Source organism: Corvus brachyrhynchos, unplaced genomic scaffold, assembly GCF_000691975.1.
Source record: "Corvus brachyrhynchos isolate BGI_N302 unplaced genomic scaffold, ASM69197v1 scaffold466, whole genome shotgun sequence".
Lineage (NCBI taxonomy): Eukaryota > Metazoa > Chordata > Aves > Passeriformes > Corvidae > Corvus > Corvus brachyrhynchos.
Window position 1 is genome coordinate 738,667 of NW_008238635.1, and position 20,648 is coordinate 759,314.

The 20,648-nt window shown below is 43.1% G+C and overlaps 1 protein-coding gene and 1 long non-coding RNA gene across 2 annotated transcripts in view; one reads left to right on the forward strand and one right to left on the reverse strand.

The window, feature by feature from the left end:
• RABGAP1L (RAB GTPase activating protein 1 like) overlaps positions 1-20,648 on the forward strand; it is a 242,971-nt gene that overhangs the window by 172,106 nt on the left and 50,217 nt on the right. The window contains exon 21 of the mRNA XM_008636116.2: positions 5,501-5,629. Coding sequence (XP_008634338.1) covers positions 5,501-5,629 — 129 coding nt within the window. The remainder of the gene's footprint in view (positions 1-5,500; positions 5,630-20,648) is intronic.
• The window catches only part of LOC108447437, a 22,351-nt gene continuing 8,264 nt past the window's right edge, over positions 6,562-20,648 (reverse strand). The window contains exons 2-4 of the long non-coding RNA XR_001862987.1: positions 16,886-16,987; positions 8,970-11,376; positions 6,562-8,495 (exon numbers count right to left, since the gene is read on the reverse strand). This is a non-coding gene — a long non-coding RNA (uncharacterized LOC108447437). The remainder of the gene's footprint in view (positions 8,496-8,969; positions 11,377-16,885; positions 16,988-20,648) is intronic.

Below are 20,648 nucleotides of genomic sequence, written 5' to 3' on the forward strand. Positions count from 1 at the left end.
TGCGTTACGAGAGAGACTTGACTTGTGGAGTCAATGTGATTCCCTGTCAGGTTTTATTAGCTGAGTATACCTCTCCTGACATGCATCCCTTTTGACACACACCCTTTTCAGAAAGGAGAGACTGTGTTCTGATAATATGTTAAAAATGAGAAGTCTCTGAGGACCAAGAATTTGTACTTTAATCAGAACTGAATGTCCTTCAAAACATCAGTGTTTCATAAAATTCAGAACTTTTTTTTGTTTCCCAATGTGCATAGCTTCTGTCTCTGCTGTGCTTTTGGGGATAAATGCCTGGGATGGGTAGAGTATGTGTCATTGCAGTGTTATGTGATAAATACAATCTAGAACCTTTATGCCAGTCTTAGAAAAATTCTGATCACCTCCTCACCTGAGCACACTTTTGGGCAGGTAGAACAGCACCCGTTCTGGGGGGTTTACACCCAGAGTGGGTGAAGCCAGGAGATTTTCTTACCCACCTGCATCAGTTCTTTATGTGGCAGAATGAACTTTGCCACGTAAGTTTGGAGCTACAAAGAAAGGCAGGGTTGAGGTGTTGAGCAGAGGGATATCACTGAGTGTGCACAAGATCAGTGCTGTATTTGTGGGTCTGAACTCTCGGCCCATAAACCCCGAGGTGGTTTTTTTCCCACAGCATTTTTGTACCAGTGTGTGACAGAGAGCATGGATTTTATTTAGGAAGAGAAGTGTTTGATATTATAGCTGGACAGAAGAGATGCCAGCAAAGGAGTTGTTTGTTGTACTGCTCTAGAAGTGTGTTCTGATGTTACTGCAGCACACAGTTTTGTCCACCACACTTCCCCAGGCCTGGAGCCCGAGTTTATCCAGCCCAGAAGGTCGGGATCATCCTCTGAGCCATTGAGCAGCTGCCAGGTCTGTGGCTCATGTTAAAGGGCAGCACAGAGCAGTTGTGCACCACGCAGCACTGCAGTGTGGGTTAGGAATCAACAGCTTGTGTACCTTGATTTCATACTGCGTCCCTTTTCTAAGGAGTTAAAACCACATCTCTGTGTTACAGGCATTAAACACAAGTAGATACTTTTCTGTTATATGTATTTATGTATATAAATACTATGTTCTGAAAAATTGGAGGATACTTCCAAACATTTTGAATTTTCCAGAAGCAAATTGGATAGTAAGGCATGGCCAGGTTCTTTTCAGTCTTTAACTTCTTGGCCTCATTTCTGCCACGTTTATTAAAGTGTAAAACAGGTGGTTTATGCTCACTGGCATTCTACAGAAATGTAAACATATACCTAAAATTCAGTGGAAATTAGTAATTTTTATCTGTTTGTATGAAGGAGGAAGAACTAAATTAGGGAAGTGCAGTGTGGTTCATCCAAAATTTCTTGTGCTGCATTAGTTCCCAGGTGGGAATAGGAGTTTTGGTTGAGAGGGTCATTAATAAATGAGGCTGCAGAATTAGTAATTGAAGACAGAGAAATTAAATTAAAGAAAAAAAAACCAAGGCTTTTCCCTTTGCCTTAATCACAGTTTCCTACATATTTTGGGGAAAGTAGTAGGAACATTATTTACTAAAAAAAAACAAACAAACAAAAAAACGTTGTTGAAGTCTCTCAAATTCTGTTCTTACTTTTTGAACTTTTGCTGTTTTTCCAAACGTTACCTTTAGATTTGAAAGCTTTGCCAATACTTTCAGGAAAGGGCTTGTCCTTATTTTCAACTCATCCATTTAAGATAATTTTATGACTATATTGAAATACTTAACTCATGTGGTAAGGACATTTGAGAACATATTTAGTCAAACCCTAGAGGGCAAACTGAGCCGTTGGGTTATAGTTCTGACTGAGTTTCCTTGTTTGCCTGGGTTTAAAAATAGATTTTAATCAAAAATATGTTTGTTTTGAAGTAACATCTAGAATAATAAAAACTTTCCTGAAGTTCCAAATGCTCAAAAATACAATGCACCTGCCAAACCTTAATGATAGCTCTTAAACTTACAGATGGTTTAGTAAGAGAAACCAGCTGTTGAGAAATCAGCTGTTGGTGAGTTTCAGGAGTTGAATGACTTCTACCAAGGATTTACAAATCTCTGCCTCTCAGACAGCTGCCAAAAGTTTCCAGAGACATCTTTATGATTTATTGATTAAAGTCACCAAATGTGAAGAAATGTGAATCTTGGGATGCCAAAATTTCTATTTTTCACTTTTTTTCATGTGATTTCAATAGTGAAACTAGTATTTTGATGAACAGATGATTTTAAAGAAATTAAAATATTCAGTGAAGCAGAAGGAGCTGATGAGCCTGGGCTCTGTCACTCATTTAACCAACCTGTACAATGTGATGTTTGCAGTTTTCATAACTATAGTCTTAGTTCAGCAAACTCTGTTAGAGAAGTTCTTTATTTCCATGATCTTATGGGATTTTCATTGACTACAGATTTTTCAGCATTGAAAAGTTGAACTTGTCAATAGTTACAGCTTATTAAGTGTAGTTTGTTGGGAACTGTTAAAGATAGTATTATAACAAGGATTCAAGCAGAGGCCTAGGAAAATTAAATCTGATTTTAAGTGTTTTACATAGAATTGCCATTTTCTGATGTGTGCCTCTCTGTCTTTTTTTTTTTTTTTTTGCTTATTTCTTTGCCTATTTTTAAATGTGCTGTAGAAGTAAAGGGTAGGTGCATCAGTGTTCACAGGGTTATTCAGCGGTTGATTATTACCATTTTTGAAGGTTTTTTCTCTCCTTTGATTTCTAAAAAGAATTCCAGAACTCTCAATGCATTATGTTAATTTAAGGAAAATAGATTAAATACAAAGTTTAAAAAAAAAAGTCTAGGTAGGATCTCTAGGAAGAATCCATGCTTCAAATTTGGATAACTATTTGTTATTCCTTATCGGATAGTAAATTGTTAGGATACAAAAATCCTAAAAAAATGCTCAGACTTTGGCAGAAAGTATGTTTGGTGTTTGTTTTGTGCTAGGAGCAACTGTCCAGGAGTGTGGATTGCAAACACCTCCCACCTGCTGGAAGCAGGCGCCATCCAGGCGGGCTTGGAGCGTGCCCGGCTCTGGCACGGTGGAAGCTGAGCACCCCAGGGCAACACAGGGGGCTTCCCTGGCACGTGGGCTCCATGCTGTGTTGGCACCTCCTTTCAGAGGAGTCTGGGAGAGGCTGTCACAGCCCAGGGAAGAGTAAAGGACTGATGTGCAGGAGTATCCCAGGAAGGCAGACTGGCAGCGTAACTGGGAAATCTGAATTGTGTAGTGATGGCAGCTACCAACACGGCTGAGAACGAAGGAAGAGAGATCCATTTCTGTGAGCTGGGTACCAAAACTGAATCTTTTCCTAATACCCATTAGATTGGATATTACTAAAAATTTCTTCAGTGAAATGGTGATCAGGTATTGTAACAGGCTGCCCGGGGAAGTGGTGGGGTCATCATCCCCGGAAGAATTCAAAAGACGTGCAGACGTGGCACTTAGGAACATGGTTTAGCAGTGGACTTGGCAGTTCTGGGTAAGTGGTTGGGCTTGATGATCTTAGAGGACTTTTCCAACCGTAAGGATTCTGTGATCCTGTGAAACCTCTGCTGCTCTTCCACCACAGTTACCCACTGAACTTCCCTGGAAACACTTCATTTCCAGCACGAGTCTGGCGGTGGTGCTGGGCATGACCAGCTGTTCCCACCACACTCGGCACCTTCCAACAGCCAGCCCACTGGGGGTATGACACAGTGATCTGGCCTCAGGTGTGGCAAGAGCATTCATAACCCCAGGAAAACTCATCCAGGAGAAGTGGGATGTTGGCCATAGTGGATCTAATTCATTGGATACCAACTGCCCCGGCGTTCTGTCAACATGTCGGCCTCGTCTGATGGAGCCTCAGCCAAGCTGTGTGGCTGCCAAATGATTGTGGACAGGATCAGATGTGATGATCATATCAGATGTGAACATTTCTGGTCAGCATCCTGAAGGCAGCTTTTCCTGTGTCCCCACAGTGATGACCCAGCAGCTTCTTTGGCAGTGAATGAAGGGAGGATGAAATAAAACTTGGGTGAACTCAGTGAGGAAAGAAGAGAACTGGATGTGGACTTTGGAAAAGGGCCTGGAGTGACAGGACAAGGAGGGGAATGGCTTCCCAGGGACAGAGGACAGTCTTAGATGGGATATTAGGAAGAAATTCTTCTGTGTGAGGGTGGGGAGGCCCTGGCACAGGGTGCCCAGAGAAGCTGTGGCTGCCCCATCTGTGGAAGTGTCCAAGGCCAGGTTGGATGGAGCTTGGAGCAAGCTGGTCTAGTAGAAGGTGTCCCTGCCCATGGCAGGGGGGTGGAATGAGGTGGCCTTTAAGGTCCCTTCCAACCCAAGCCATTGGTGGGATTCTCTGGATTCGAGTGGATAACAACATAGTTAAGCATCAAACCTTGACCCTTTGAAGTGGGTATGTAATGTACCCACTGTGTGCAGTGAGGCAAAAAATGACACTGGGTGTTTTTTTACTTGTGAGAAAGCAGAGTGTGCCCAGATGGAAATGCTGGCACACATGGAAATGGTGGTGGTGGTACTTGAGCAATTAATTCAGCAGTGAACCAAAAGTGCCTGTGCTGCTCCTGAGGTATTTGCAGTTACACACATTACACAGTGTAGATCTCCACCATACAAGTACCTACATTGACAGGTTTTGTTTACTCTTTTCTGGGTTAAAACCCTTGAAATACACATTTTTGAGATTATGTCCTGAATGTCTTGGCAGGACCTTCAGCTTCTGTGAACCATTTAAAGGAACTGTCCCAAGGCTTGGGATTTGGTACCTTCTGAATCTCTTGGTGCAGGTCTTAGTAACCTGGAGGAGGAATACATTTGTCCCTGTGAATCACATTGCTCCGCCAGTGGCAGGAGTGGATTAATGCTGAATGTGTAACATCTTCTGACCTGTTAGACTTGATACCACTGAGAGGTCCAGGAGTGTGGGAGATGTAGAAATAAGCATGTAGAACATTTTCTGGCATGGTTCTTTGAGAAACTGTGCCACAGACTTCAGCACACTGACTTGCTGATGCCTTGTATGAATCATGTGCTTCTGCTCTTCATGTCTGTGCTCTACATGCATTAAATATATATACTTTGTCTTTCTAAGGCGAATCAGCAATGGTCTAATGCACAAGATTTCCAGGCAATAATATAATTTCTCCTAGGTTTTTGTTGTCTGCTTGGGTTTTGTTTCTCTCCTCACTGACATCTTGACAGGCTGAGCCAGAATCCCTTTCTTACCTGGCAGGTATAGAAGGATAAAATCCATTCCCATGTTGCAGTCCTCTGTGCTGCCCTGCCTAAGGATTCCTTGGATGGGCTTTAGCCTCTGTTTTATGAAGCAGAGTTAAGAGAGCTGATTTCAAGGAGGATGATTTTGAGCTAATGTGAATATTGGTGGTCTGGAATGCATCCAGTAAATGACAAATCAAGTAGAAGAGCATGACTGCATGTTCCCAGGGTTTACTGTAGTTCCCTGTGTTTAATTGCAGACCTCCAAAGAGGACCTTCTACAAGCTGATTTTGAAGGAGCTTTAAAATTCTTCAGGGTTCAGCTGCCCAAGAGGTACAGAGCTGAGGAGAACGCCCGGAGACTCATGGAACAAGCTTGCAATATTAAGGTAAGGATGGACTTTGTTGCTTCTCATTCACCTGGGAGTTTGTACAGGAAGAGTAAAATGCAATGTTAAGAATGGCAGTAGTGTGTGGCAAGTAAAGGAATTAAATAATTACTTTATTGCTTTTTATATGTGTTCGTATAATTACACGCACACCTTCTATCTTTAAAGAAAGTGCGTCTGTGACCTTTTCTCTCTTTGTCTGCTTGGGTGCAAGCTAATAATTAAAACAGAAGAACAGTGCATTATCAACAAACAACTACCAGAACTCACTAATTCATTATTTGTTTTATAAACAGCGATTGCACTAAACCAATTAATCACTGTATGATAATCATGCAAACAAAGCTCAGATATTATTTATTTTGCTCAGAAGCGGTTTGTCTGCTGAGTGCTGCGTACAATACATTTGAATTGGGGTAGAAATTAGTTTTGTTTGTATATCAAGCTTACCAAGACAGAATATGTTTTTATATTCTACCCTACCCAAGATTCTGCTGTCAGAAGTCAGGCTACTCTGAAGGTATTGACTACAAGCGTTGGACTTGAACCAAATTAGAGAAGCCTGACTGTGAGCTGTTGAGGATGAAAATCTGTTCAAAATGGCTGCAGAGGTTCATAAAGCTGTCATTTGGAAGGTCTGGGATTTTTTTTTGTTGGAATATGTATCACTATGGAGGGGCTTAATGTTTGAGCTTGGAGAAAAAGCGGTTTTGTCATTCCTTGGAATGCGAGCTCTGATGGGAAGTGCATGTTTGGTGTGGCCCAGTGATGCACGGAGAACATCCCACCAGGAAGAATGTTCCTCCAACACTCTGCCTCTTTTTATCTCTCTCACTATATTTATTAATTTCCCTTGTGCTACTTAATTTCATCGTTTATTAAGCAAGGGCTTTTTTCCCTTCTGGTTCAAACACTGATCTTACGAAAGAATAGGTCTTGGCATCCCAATGTTTATTCCAGCTAAGGAAAAGAAGATCTGTGCAAATGTTTTAGTAAAATTGGACATGAAAAAGAGACTATTTGCAGTTCAATGTTTAGTATTTGGTCCTCTGCTTGGTTGTTGAAAATGAGTAATTTAAGGACTTGGCAAGTACAGGAGAATTATCTGTATGCTATTTACTCAGTGTGTATTTTCTGATGTGAGGTTAAGTAGAAGTCTTCGTGGTACTTGTTGGAAGAGATGTTTGTCGATTTTCTCGTGCCTTTCTCCTTTTCTTGTGCAATATATTGTATGCCACATGATGTTATTTGTCATTCGTTTTTCATTTGTTACTGGATGTGATGTTCTTTATTGGGGAGGTATTTCGAAATGCACCTGAGGCAGATGCTCAGTGCTTAGGGTCCAGCACCTGGGGCCAATTATAAGCGGAATATGACATTCTGAGCTGTTTGTTGACATCAAGGGGAAGGGTTTGACAATGAATTCACTGCATACACAGGATTTCACACACTCTGGATTCTGGGTGAGAGAAAAGTTCGGGTCAGAGTGTAGCAAACGTGGAGTCAGGTCACTCCCTTGTGTGTTAGAGAAGTATGTGAGGATAAGTAGGAATTACTGAGAAGGAGGGAGCATTCAGAGCAGAGACAAGACCTGGGGTTATCAGGGGTGGGAAGAAGTAGGTCGAAGTCACCTTCTGCTGTGCCAGTAACAGCCTGCTCTTGAATAATTAGGGAGTTGGGCTCTGCTAACTCCCTGAGTATACAACTCATCCTGTAAAAGACTTCAGGAGCTTCATGTGAGGGAACTCAAACTTACATTAAATGAGGCTGTGTCCACTCGCTTGCACCCTTGTCACAGTGCCACTCGTCCCCATGGTCACGTTGCTCCCTGACATCAGAACATGTCTTTGGCCATGGTCGCTGGTGTGGGATGAGGGTGAGGGGCAGTGGCTGTGGGATCCTCAGTGTGTCCTGGGATCCTCTTAATTGATGACAATAAACTGGCTTTTGCACATGTTTTTTGTTCTCTCTCGGAGGAACAGGATCATGTTGGCCGAGGAGGTTTTGGAATCTCCATCTGTGGAGATACTCGAAACACAGATTGCCCTGAGTGAGCTGCTGTAGGTCACCCTCCTTCAAAGGGGTGGTTTAGACAAGATGTTCTCCAGAGATCACTTCCAACCTAAACTAGTCCATGATTCCATAATTATTTGTTACAATCATTGTATTTATTTACCAACAGGTGCTAGTAATTGCAGGAGCTGACATGCTCAAACAGGAAATTGTAGTCTTGATCATCATCAGTGGTGGAATCCCAGGGAATGCAGAGGTTGTATGAAGAGCAGTTGTCTGTCTTGTTGAATGCAGCAAAACTTGTTCTCTTAAGAAAAAGGCCAGAGCAGACCCTTAAACATGCTTTTTTGTGCTGTACAAAGAGGCACTGTGTGTCTTTCCACTGCTTGTGGGCTGTATTAGTGCTTGTGGCCTAAAGAACAGATAGTTTTAGAGCAAGTATCACACAGTAAGTGAAAGGAAGATCTTCTTCAGATTTCTCAGCTGATGACAGAGGCATAAAAAACTTAAAAACAGAAGTGTGCTGTGGCCAGGCTTCATAGTGAGTTACATCTTTTCCAGTGTTTCTTTTAATTTTGTTCTCACATTACTGCAAAACAAAAGAGGAGTTCAACATGTAATAAACAATCCATCTCTCCTTGCTTGCTTTTTTCTTGAGCTTTAGCTGAGCTAGTTCTAGTCCTACAGAAGACAAATTTAAAACTACTGGGTGTTTTTTCTCCTTAATTTCACAACTTTTCAGTTGAGTTCGGCGTGTAACCCTTGGATTTTGAAGGTGTTGTATTGGACGTAGTTTTATCGTACTGCTTTTAAAACAAAGGGGTTCATGTCTATCTTTCTTTCAGGAGTAGATCTGCAAATACAAAGAAAAAAGCTGCTATTAAATGACATTTCTCTGTAGAATTTGCTAGGGAATGTCTTTTTCAGTTAAGAATTATTTTTGGTGGTTATTGATCAAGTCTGAATTTTGATCATTTACCAGTAAGGAAATCACTGGGAACATCAGTGGAATTAGAATTAACAGTAGTGTTTTCCTACAGAGCTTGCTGGGTCATATTCCACTGTTAAAGAGCATTTTGAACTAATTCATACTATGAAATAATACGGCCTGGATATGTAATCATAGAAGGATTTTTATGCTTTGGGGAGGGGATTTTTTTACTTGGCTAATTTTTCTGTCTTTACAAGAGTTTTCAGAAGTTTTTCTGTGTCTCTGGAAGGCCAATTTGATAAGTGAATGAATGAAGGAACCCTCTTCTAGGTTTCATGAAGGCTAATTCTAATGCTGCTATTTTATGAAAACATCTGGCAAATTCTTCATACTCACAACATCTGCCTCAGTTGCCTTTTACATCTTGTAATGCAGTTTCTCTTGCACTGATCCGTGTCTGTCCTAAAGCAGTTTTAACAACCTTGGATTTTAATAGAGGAGTCCTACCATCTTTGTTCTTACACCTGACTTCAGGCAGCTGAGGTATGGAACAGGGGAAAGTCTCACTGGGAGATCTACTCCATGTGAAAATTTCCTGGATCATCAGTTTTCAGGTGAATTCAGGGAGTTGTGCCCGTTCCTCCGTGACTATCCCGTGGCATTTGGAAATGGAGCAGAGCTGACGTTCAGAATGGGTTCCATTGCAGCTCTGGAAGTGCTGTGAGGTTGAGTGTACCAGATGGATAGTGGGGACATCCTAGGAATTCCCTGTGGGATGTCACCCCTTGTGCCCAGGGAAGGTGAGGTGAACACGTGGGATGAGATATACAGGAACCTGCAGGGAAGGTTGTTCCATCGTGGGGCAGCATCTGTAATGACACCTTCTTTCACCTGGCTCAGGCACTACAGTGACTCCTGGTCTGATGTTTCACCATCCTCAGCAGCAGGAAAGATCTCAAATACTGAACTTCTTCAAAGAGAAGCTTCTCCCTAACCACGTCAGTCTCCCCTCTGGACGGTATTGGGCCCCCAGCGGCATTATGAGATCGCTGCTCTCAGCACCTTCAATGAGAGGAGAGAACGGCCCTGAGTAAAAACGGTGCCTTTCCCAGTGCAAAGCAAACACACGTTTTTGTCACCTCTCACTGCACTGAAAAGGCTGTCGATCCCACCTGGGTGCACCCACAGCTGGAGCTGGCACCAGGGCCATGGATAATAGCAGAGTCAAGGAGAACTGGCTACAGTAGCAGGAGCTGTGCTAAGCTTGTTCTCATTTCAGAATTGTTCCTTTTTGACATTTAAAACAGGTTTACTTTATAATGTTGCCATTTAAATGTTTTCAATTCAAAGTGGTGATTTGAAGTTCACACCTTACTGATGTGGATGACTGACTTGCTTCACACCTCTGTTGATCTTCTGTCTGGAAGTGATTTTTTAAAGGCATGGTTTCGCTCATATATTGATTTACGTGAGTTTCAATGGATAGGATTAAAAATAGCTGGTTTGCTCTCTCTCTTCTCTCTAGAGCATTCTCTTTGTGCTTATCTCTGTATGTGTGTATTTATCCAGATACTTGGGAATCTTGCTATCGTGGTAAGACAACACAAATGCAATGGAAAAGCAAAGGAGGTAAATGCAGAAAGGCCCTGAAACTGCTCAAGCGTTGGTTCTACCAGTGTTGTGTGTATTTGATCTTCCAGTATAAAGGACAGGTTAAAAATTGCTCATTTATCAACTTCTTAAGAAAAAGTCAAACCAAATGGACAAGGATTTGGTTTAGATCTGTAGAAAATCGTGCTCATGCCCTGTATGCAATTTCTTATTAAAAGCCAATGATCAATTCCCTTATTATGTCTGTGCTGTTATCTCTGAAGTGCAGATCCAATTGTCCTGCTGACGAGGGTCATGTTTTTTAATGCCTGTCCTGTTTGCAGCTCCAGCTTCCTTCTTTCTGCTTGGCTTTGTGGTGTGGGGCACCACAACGAGCTGGCACCTGGAAATCAGATTAAAGTGCCTGCAGTGGAGTTGGACAGTTAAATGTGATTGTAATCTTGGTAATGAGTGTTAACACCATAGAAAGGAATGTTGTTAATTTAAAACAGTTTCAACTTGAAATGCTTATTTATTTTAACTTATAAGACTTATTTAATATTCCAGTGAGCAGCCCAGTAGTGAGGCTATATTTTCATGGTGTTTAAGCATTAGTAAAACTGTTCAGTTATTTTAATTTGTTTGCTTGGTTTGGTTTTTTTTCATTTGCAGTGAGTTGGTGCTGTAAGGGACATCAGGTATGTCGTTAATTCTTTATCAATGGGAAAAGAATAGGATTTTATTATTAATAGTTAAGTATAATCACATTTTAACAATCTAAAGTAGCTCTGCAACCTAATCGAGTACAAATATTTTGGTGTCTTTGTATCAGTCACTACTTGACATATGTAGTTGTGAGCAGTGGCATCAACCACAGCAGTGTTGCAGGTAAGGGTCTTCAAAGAACTGTAAAGGTTTGAGGTGCAAAAGTTGATAGAAACATTTATTGTCTCTGTCCTCTGCAGTTGTATCACTTGACCCAAATTATCGGTGGTTTCGTTCAGCAAGGGAAGGGGGGCACCTGGTTCAGCAGACCACCTGAATCCGCTGTGTTCACCTTGGTGCCATCAGGAGTCAGGGCTTTGCCGTATGACAGAGCTGTTTCTGTTCCAAATGGAAGCAGAGAAGCATCCTCAGGTGGCCTTTTGGCTTGAGCTTCTTGAATCTGGTGCTTTCCCCCTGGATGAATAACAGCTGCTTTCCATCCTTGATTCTGAAAATAGTACAGAGAGCAAGAGATGAAGGTGGCAGGGAGTCACACTGTTTGACAGCTCTGTCTTGCGGCACCTTTGCCAGTACGTGTCTAAAATAACTCAGCTCTAGAAGTAAGAGGAGGTGAACCTTTTTCCCCAGCTGAACTTGAATGCCAGGTGCAGGTTAGCTGGAGCATTGACTCCTGTCACCTGTGAGGTGACACATTAAAATTTCTTACAAAAAGTTTTCTACCTGCTGTGGTCTGTGTGTTGAGCAGTAGCGGTGTCTGGAGTTCCTATTGACAGCACAGTGCTCATCTTAGTTTTTTAGATGAGGTCTCAACTCTCTCTTTCTTTGGAGGAAACAAACCCAGTGACTGATTTTCCCAAAGAATGCCTTGAGTTTGGCTACAAAGAAAGCCTGTCATGATGATGCCTGGCAGGTTTGCAGTACCTGTTATTCTCCCACTAAGGTGGTGTCCCTTTTGAAGACACTCCCATGATGCAGAAGAGGCTGTAGAGGAAGAATAAATGTATCCCAGGATCAGCACTTACAACCATTATTAAAAGGAACAAACCCACGGGATTTTATATTTTGTGAAGAAAGAGATGTAGGTAAAAGTACAGATGCAGAAATGCCTGGAAACAAGCTCTGCACCCCATATTTATTCTGGTAAAGCGTTCCTTGATACTGACTTAAGCATCAGCAAAACTGTTGAGACTTAAGATGGCAAAATCTCCCTGGAGGTGGAAATTCCTTTGTGCTCCTCTTGGATATCTTTCAGGCAGTCCAGTCTGAGGGAGCAGGTAGCAGCTTGGCAGTAATCAGCATGGTAATTCTGAGGAAATGTGTTTTTTCATATGCAAAAGACACCGGGGCCAAGGCACGACCCTTGCCAGCCAAAGTTTTGGTGTTGTCTATGACCCTGAAAAACACTATATCTTTATTTTTTAGAACTCAGCTCCTGTGACCTGAGAAACTCTGTATTCTTTCCTCTGAACAGCAGAGGAAGAAGCTCTGTTGTCTACTGGGAGTTCAGGGCACCCACAGAGAATTACCTTTTGCTTCTTAAGTCTGTAAATCTTAGAATACATGCATTGGGAAGCGATTGCATTTAGGCAAAAAAATTCAAGCTGCCTTTTGTCTTTTTTGATCAGCCTTTATGGTATGTGTCCTTCTCAGAAATACTGTGGTTATTTTATTCCTGCAGATGTTACAGAATTAAAAATAAAAAGTTTTTAGAAACAGTCAGGAGTGCAGTTTGGTGTGGTTGCCCAGAGAAGCTGTGGCTGCCCCATCCCTGGAAGAGCTCAAGGCCAGGCTGGGCAGGGCTTGGAGCAAGCTAGTCTAGTGGAAGGTGTCCCTGCCCATGGCAGAGGGGTGGAACAAGATGAGATTTAAGCTCCCTTCCAGCTCAAACCATTCTGTGATTCTGCTCTCCGATTCTCTGCTGCAGAAAGCTCCGATAATCCAGAGCTAATGGTAAATGCATGCAGTGACTTGGCGGAAAAAAGCAGTGATTCGCTTTCAGTGCAGCACAGAGAACAGTTGGGATGGGACTTTGGTTTCATTTCATTTGTTTTTTGACAAATTAAATGAGGTGACAAATTCTGAAGCACTGTGCTATGCTGAGACCTAGAGCTAAACTTGTAAAAATAATTGGGAGGAGAAGGAAAAGAAAAGGCAAAGCCTAGCAGTTTTTTTCCCTTATTTCCCCCAGGGCTTTTGCAAATAAACAGAAGAGGCACTGGGGGCAGTGTCTTCAGGCATTTTTGCTGGTGTTTGATTTCTCAGGCACCTGCACTTGGATTTATTTCTCTGCTTTGAAAATGAGGGAACAAACAAAACCAAGTACAGAAGACAGTGTCTGCATTTCATAAATGCAGAGCTCTGCAGGGACAGCAGCTTTTAGAGCTGAAGGTCTTATTAATAACTTGCCATTACAATCCCCGGGCATTGTTTTTGGCATTATTGACACTGTTGGAAATTAAATTCAGCAAGTAGTTACTTGGCTGTTCTCTAAGCAGTGTGCAGCTACTGGAGCAGGACTATACCTGGGTGCTTTATAAGGGCAATATTCACATTTTTAGGATCTCCTGACTGCTTTGCTTCAGGATTCTCTGGTTTCCTGCAGTTAATTGGTTTTATTTTCAGCGTATTGTAGCCTTGTTTCTCTTGTGGAGATTGAGTAGGATGGCAAATATAGTGTTACATTGTTTATATTGTTACAGTTGGTTATGTTTGGGCAAAAGCAGATTACATCTGACTGGTAAACAGAGGAGAGGAGCTGTCAGAGGCTTTGGAGAATCCAGGTGAAATGCTACAGGGAAACATCACAGTATATTTATCTCCATTTGTGGAGATGTTCCATTCTGTTAAAGAACAGCAGTGTGCTAGTTTACTCTTCCACAGGTATTTAAACACTAGTGTGGTGTTTGGCTGTCTCATATTGCTGAAACCCTACATAATTCCTCTGTAAATCATTATTTTTCATGCAATGCAGTGAACACCTGGGCAGGGAGGTGCCAACCAATTACTACACCAGGCTGCAGAAGTTCAGTGCTGTTCCAGCTGTTTCAGGGCTGCAGCCCTCAGGTGCACTGAGGAGTTGTGGTAACCAGGGTGCAGGAGCATGACAGGTTCCTTCTCCTCTTTGCTCTCACTTCCCCACCTTCCTTGTATCCACTACAAAAACTCAAAGGATGGGAGGAAGTTGAAAGCATTATTATGGGTCTGTTCACTGGGAGGCCTTGACCATGTGCCTCATTGTTCTATCCAGTTCTTCAAGCAGCAGATGAAGATCAGGCCTCATTGTGTTGCCTTATCTGTCTGATATTCTTTCAACTTCCTTTGCTTAATTAATTAATGCAATTTCCTGGACAATAATTTTTAACCAAAATTTGATACTGCAAGTTAGTCAAAAGCCATGAAAAAACAGAAAGTCTCATCTCCACGTTATTCATCAGCAGAATAATGGTATAAATGCAGAAATCTGGAGAGGAACTGTTTACAAGGGCATGGAGTGACAGGACAAGAGGCAATGGCTTCAAACTGAGAGTAGATTTAGATTGGATATTGGAAAGGAATTCTTCCCTGTGACGGTGGTGAGGCCCTGGCACAGGGTGCCCAGAGAAGCTGTGGATGCCCCATCCCTGGAAGTGTTCAAGGCCAGGCTGGACAGGGCTTGGAGTGGCCTGGGATGGTGGAAGGTGTCCCTGCCCGTGGCACAGGATTGAAACAAGGTGGGCTTTAAGGTCCCTTCCAACCCAAACCATTTTGTGATTCTGTGTTAATAAATAATCTCTTAAAAGTGGAAGTATAGGCATGAATTCATTGTGCACTCATGGCTTGGGGCCAGAGTGCCAGCTTAAATCACTCAGTTACTGTGACAACAGAGCTGCAAAATCATCAGCTTCAGCAGTCCCCCAGCCCTGCAGCTGCACATGGCACCAGCCTGGAGAGTCCTCCTCACTGCTTCCCCACGTAAGAAAGACAGGTGTGTGTTTGCTGACACACATGCACACACACGCTGGGGCTGGCGTCACTTGAAGAGGGAGGCTCAGAGCTTAATGCCTCGACCTCTGGGAAAAAGCAGTTAATCTGTAGCTGAAGTTCTTCAGTGTCACATGGTTGTCTGAACAACTCCTTTTTTAATCTCAGCAATCCTTTGGTTAACCCATAGCTTAGAGCACAAGATCAATGACCTTATTGTGCATCCTTGCAAGGAACAATTTCATGGCAGTGTGAGTAAGCCACCGGATGGTGCCACCTGGGACATTCCCTCTTTGTGCAGCAGGGAATATTGATTCTGTTTTGGCTCATCAGGAGCAGTGGGAAGGACTGGAAAAGGGATCAGGTCTTTGGTTCCTCACTGCCTAACAAGGGTGCCATATTCCATTTGCTCCTGCACATCCCAAGGCACCTGTTGCCAGCAGCTGGATTGAATAATGTTTTTGCTGTCTGGGAAACTGCTCCCCTACCTCAGGCTCATTTCTTTTCCCACTGTCAATGACACACAAAAACTTTATTGTCAGGCTGTTTCTTTTGATGATTTTGCAATCTACCAGACCTGTCAGAAATGGGGAAAAAATTCCATCACCTTGTCACCACTGCATTACTTTCAAATGTTAAACAGTCCTGAAGACAGTAAGTGCGATGTCTTTCCTCATGAGGCTGCAGTGAAAGGGAGTTCTCTCGCTGAAAGGAGCTGTATTTTGGTGCCAGAGAATACAGATCCCAGCACACAGTTTTCTTCATTCTTGCTGCTTGTCCAGACTGTCATACTCGTGTAAGCTTGCATGGACACAAATCCTGTTGCTTTAAGTAGCAGCAGGAAGCTCTGAGGCAAATTTTGCCCCTGTTTTTCCTGTAATGCAAAGTGAAATGTAGGTTTGTGTTGTAATGAACTTCCTTCAAGAGAACTTGCTTAGTTTTTCCATTTTCTAAGCATGTGGAGCAGGGCATGTTCCTTCTGCAGGAGGAAGGACATGGTAGGAAAGGAGCATCTTCCTCGGCACAGTTTGTGTTTCCCAGAATTCTGACAAGGGGTTCTGAAAAGGCAATGACTCTCTAGCCCAGGGAAATCTGTTTTAGCCATAGGGGGTTTTTTTGTCCCAGTATGCACCAGAGCCATCTTCTCCAGCCAACATGACAAATCCAAGTGCTTCAAGACTTGATAAAAACACTTCTGGTCAGGGCCAGTGGTGTAAAGAGGACGAAAGCACTGCCTGGGCTTGGTGACCCTGGAAAACGTCCAGCCCTGCTCTCTGATAGCAGAGGAATTCCCAGCCTGAAGTGTAAGTGCTCATCCCAGGTTCAGCACTAATTGCTGAGGGGAACTGGGAGCACGGCTGGTTGTGGGCCACACCAGAGCCCATCTCGTGTTCTGCTGCTCTCATCCATCTCTCTCCATCAGGCAGCATCTCCTCCGGTGGCCGAGTCTCTAATGGAAAGGAGCTGCACATTCGTAGAGCCAGCACTGGGCTGGGAGCTCACACAGGGGCTTGTTGGCAACCCAGGCTCCCCAGGGAACAGCCAAGAGTCCCTCTCTACTTGCCTTTAATCTTCCTTTATTGTGATATCCACAAAATGTCAGCAGTGATCCTGTCTGGCAGAAGGACTTTGCCCACACAGTGTTTGCAGGGTCCCCATTTAAACAGCAGAACTACTTACCCATGTAACTTGTGGATTTTCAACCTTTGATCCATCATGCAGGAATATGACTATACAAGATTATATACTGACACCAGCATTTGGGGAAAAACTGCTGCAAAGGTGGAAAAGCCAGAAGTGTTCAAGTCCCTGATGTAAGGGGTTTCACACATCCATACTCACTGATGAGGGCTCCAGTAAAACAAGCACCTGTTGTAAGGTTACATGGGTCTGGGTTTTGTATTTGTTTCCTTTTTGTTGCTCTTATGATATAAAGTGAATTGTAAGGATTAGGAAGAGAATAAATACATCTATGCTCTGGGAGGCTTCTCAGAAAGATCGGTAATCATGGCTCTTAATTTTTTAATGTGCCTTACCTTGCACTAATGGACTTACACCAGCACTTTATGCTGAAGGCAAATTTGTTGCTGTTAGAAAAGGAGGCTTGTCTGCTCCAGGAGTGTAAGAACATACAACACCTGTAATGGAGGAAAGTAGTAAGCTTTTATTCTTGTGACCTTGTCCAAATAGGATGTAATTACAATATAATTCAATTCTGACAGTCTGGAAACCATGGCAGTTGACATAAAGTGACATTTCAGGAGAAATAGGGCATGTGTTTTAGTCCATCTTCTCTTTCAGACTCCTAAGCATTATTGATGCTATTTGCTCTTCCTGCTTCCCTTGCTCCACTCTTAATACACGCTCAGAGCACAAGATTCTGGAAGATGTGCTCATAATTAACCTTGTAAACAAAATCCGGTGTGGTGGAGAGTGATGTGAGCTGGTTGCTGTATGCCTGGGATATTTGTGTTGATACAGCAGTATTTTTTAATCTCCTTGGAGAGATTAAATCCTGGCATGCACACCTTCAAGGACTTGTTCAGGAAAGCAGAGAATAAAATTCCGTTTGAATTTTGATGTGGTCTTTGGTTCTTGTGACCTAAACCAAGACTCTCCTCCTTGACAGATTTTGCTCAGGCTCAGGGAGCATTAACAGTTCCACCAGATGCTTGACTCTGCAAACACCCCAGAGACAGATGTGTCACAGCAGGATTTTGTCATCCCTCATTCAGAGGAGGAAAAGCTGGAGCTGTGAGTGCAGGTACAAACAACTCCAGCCTGCTAAAAGGAAAAGTGCCAAGGTATTTTCCACCTATGTGCTTCTCTAGCACCGGAATCACATTATACCCAATTAACTCTTGTAGCATATAGGTTGTTTTGTGTGCACTAGGAATATCTCAGTTATCTGTGTGTGTCTCTCCTCTGAGACTGCTCGTTACACCTTTGATGAGTCACTTAATAGGCTCATTAAGGAAATGGAGGGTATCTCATCTAAGTGTTCACTCACTGAGCCACAGTCGCCTTCCTTTCAACCCCAGACAAAGAGGGAAACAAAGCATTGCCAAATGCATCTCTGTGTGCAGCTCCCAAGGACATAGAAATCTTTTCTAAAGTTGCAAGGATTGAAAGCAGCCATCCTGCTCTATCATGTATAATTTCCTGCCGTTGGAACTGGGGATGGCTTCTAAACCTTCCACCTCAGTTACAGGAAGGATTAAGTGCTGTGATAGGGCACCAAGGAGAATAAAATTCAGGTGAGAAGTTTCCCTGCTCCATAGTAAATTTGGTTCACTCGTAGCCCTCAGATGGTTTTCACTGTTGCTGAAGTGCCACACAAATACAAGTTATCTGTAAATAAGGAGTAAAATGAGTTATCACTGCTCTGTGTGTGTATAAAGCAGGGGGCAAGGCCACTATGTTTTCCTTCTGCTCTTCCTGTTGGATTCCTGGACAAGCCACTTAGCCCCTCTGCTGACCTGACCACCATCCTGCACCACCTTTAAATGGATCATGTGCCACACAGGTCCCTGGTTGTGCCTTGCTGCCAGGATCCAGCTGCCTTTAGCAGTGAAAAAGAATTTACTGGTACACTCGAGGCCCAGATTAGGTGACCCAGAAAAATCTTTCATTCAGAACTCTCATTTAAGTCCTCCACGAAATGTCCACATGTTGTTCTTGCTGCTCTCATAGCTCAGTTCTCTCTAGTAGCTGCTGTCTACATAATGATCCTCTGTGTCCACATCAGGTTGTTCTGGAAGGTTGGAGAAGCAGTCGGGTTAAGAGGAATTACCTGGCCAGGATGTGGATTTGTGTTGCTGAGATTCAGTTACCTAAAGATTCACAGGGTGCACATTCCTTTTGTGAATGCAGAGATGGCATGGAGATAAAACCTGAGCCTGCACTGTTGGGGAAATGTGTTAGGTAACTGCCACGGAAAATGTGTTCTATGGTCAGCTCCCCTACCATAGCCAGGGGAGTCCGACAGAATTGGGTTTTGAGCTATTTAAGATCGTTAATAAGTAATTAACCCAGGAGGTGACTGTAACAGACATCATTTTAATCAAGATTGAATTATTGGTTTCCCAGGCATGCTCTGGAATTTATCAGTTTGCTGGCAGGACGAAGCCTCTCAGTCACATGAATTAACAATCCCTGCACTGAGGAGCCCCTCCAAAAGGATGCCCACAGGATCAGATTCACCAGTTACTTCTTTCCTCACTGCTGCCAGGAAAAGGCCACCTCCCCACATTTCCATTCAATTTGTCTTTTGCTGAAAAGATGCTGATTTCATGCTCTTTTACCCTGCAGCAGCTAGCCTGTTGCTAAGCGACCTGCAAGATACTGAAGAGGCCAGGGTCTGGGTGCTTTTCCTCAGCCTGCTCCTATTCTTACTTATTTATTTATTTATGCATCTTATTTACATAGCTAAACAGATTTCTTCCCTACCACAGGAGCAGAGAGCCACAAGCCTCCAGGTTGCACCAGGGAGCCTTGACCTGCATAGCTGCTTGTCTTCCCTCCAGCACCATCCTCTGCCCTCGTTCTCCCTGGTGCTCCTGTTCATCAACTGAGCAAACTTGTCAGGATATTTGTTGAGCTGGAGTGGCATCCAGGAGTGTAATGGAAGTACATTTTAAAGGCATAGCTGGCCATGGACTGTGTTTGGTCACAACAGTCCTTGATGGAAATAAAAAGGGTCAGAACAAAGAAGGCTTTAAGCCATTTTTCTGCGTACTTTATTTCTGGCTGCTTTAATTTCAGCAGTGTCTGCATTCCAGGCTTCTTGTAGCCTGACCAGCTCTGCCAAGAGTGAGAAGATGGTTATCCTTCCCTGCTCAGCAGTGCTGGGAAGAGCCCTGCTGTACAGGCAGTTCTGCAGGACCAACTGCATTTTTGTAGGGTGGCGTTGGGATCCCAGCCAGGGCACAGCTTTGCCTGAAATCGTATCCACAGCAGAGCAGTTTGCTGATGGAGTGTGTGGTGCACAGATAAACGGGCAGAGCGTTCGTAGTGGCTGCACGTGGATAGCGGAATAGAGCAGAGGTGTAATAAGGATGTTACTGTGCCATTTGTTCCAGGTGTGCTCCCAAAACCACAGAAGCTGGAAGTGCTCGGTGTGCTCTGTTACATCCTGCATTGCCCAGAGAACCTCCTTGCCAAGCAAACAATCAATAGCACTGATATGAGTCACTTCTCACAAGCAAGAAAGCATTAAGCAGGAATACTGTACCGCAGCCTGGCTGTGTTTGTCCTGTTTGTTTGTCTTTGGTGAAAGAACCACCACACTCCTCAGTAAAAACTTCAGAGACAATTCAGAGCCTCTCAGAAGCTCCAGTATTTTGCACTTCCTGCACAATACTCTAGCTTGAGAAAGAGGGGAGTGAATCCTATAGAGATTTATTTGGAACAAACGGGGACCAAACTGTTCTTTCCCCCTTGTAGTGGTTTGGTCCAAAATACTCATTACTGTTTATCTGCTGTGAGATAAGAATTAGGAGAAATGCAAAGCAGGCACCAAACTTGAAAGAATATAAAGAAGTTTATTAACAGACCTAAAAGAAGAAAAAAAAAATTATACCACCTTCAGAACTCTCCTCCTCCCCCCACCTTCCTCCCTTCTCCCACTGACAATGTGAAAAGACAACCCTTGAGATGTTCAGTCTGTTTACCACTGCCATAATAACCTTGTTCAGTCCATTTAGAAAGAGAAGTCTCTTCTTGCTCATGCTATGAAAACATTATCACAATGAGACAGCTGCCTACTTCCAAATATTGTTCAGTCCATTTAGGAAGAGG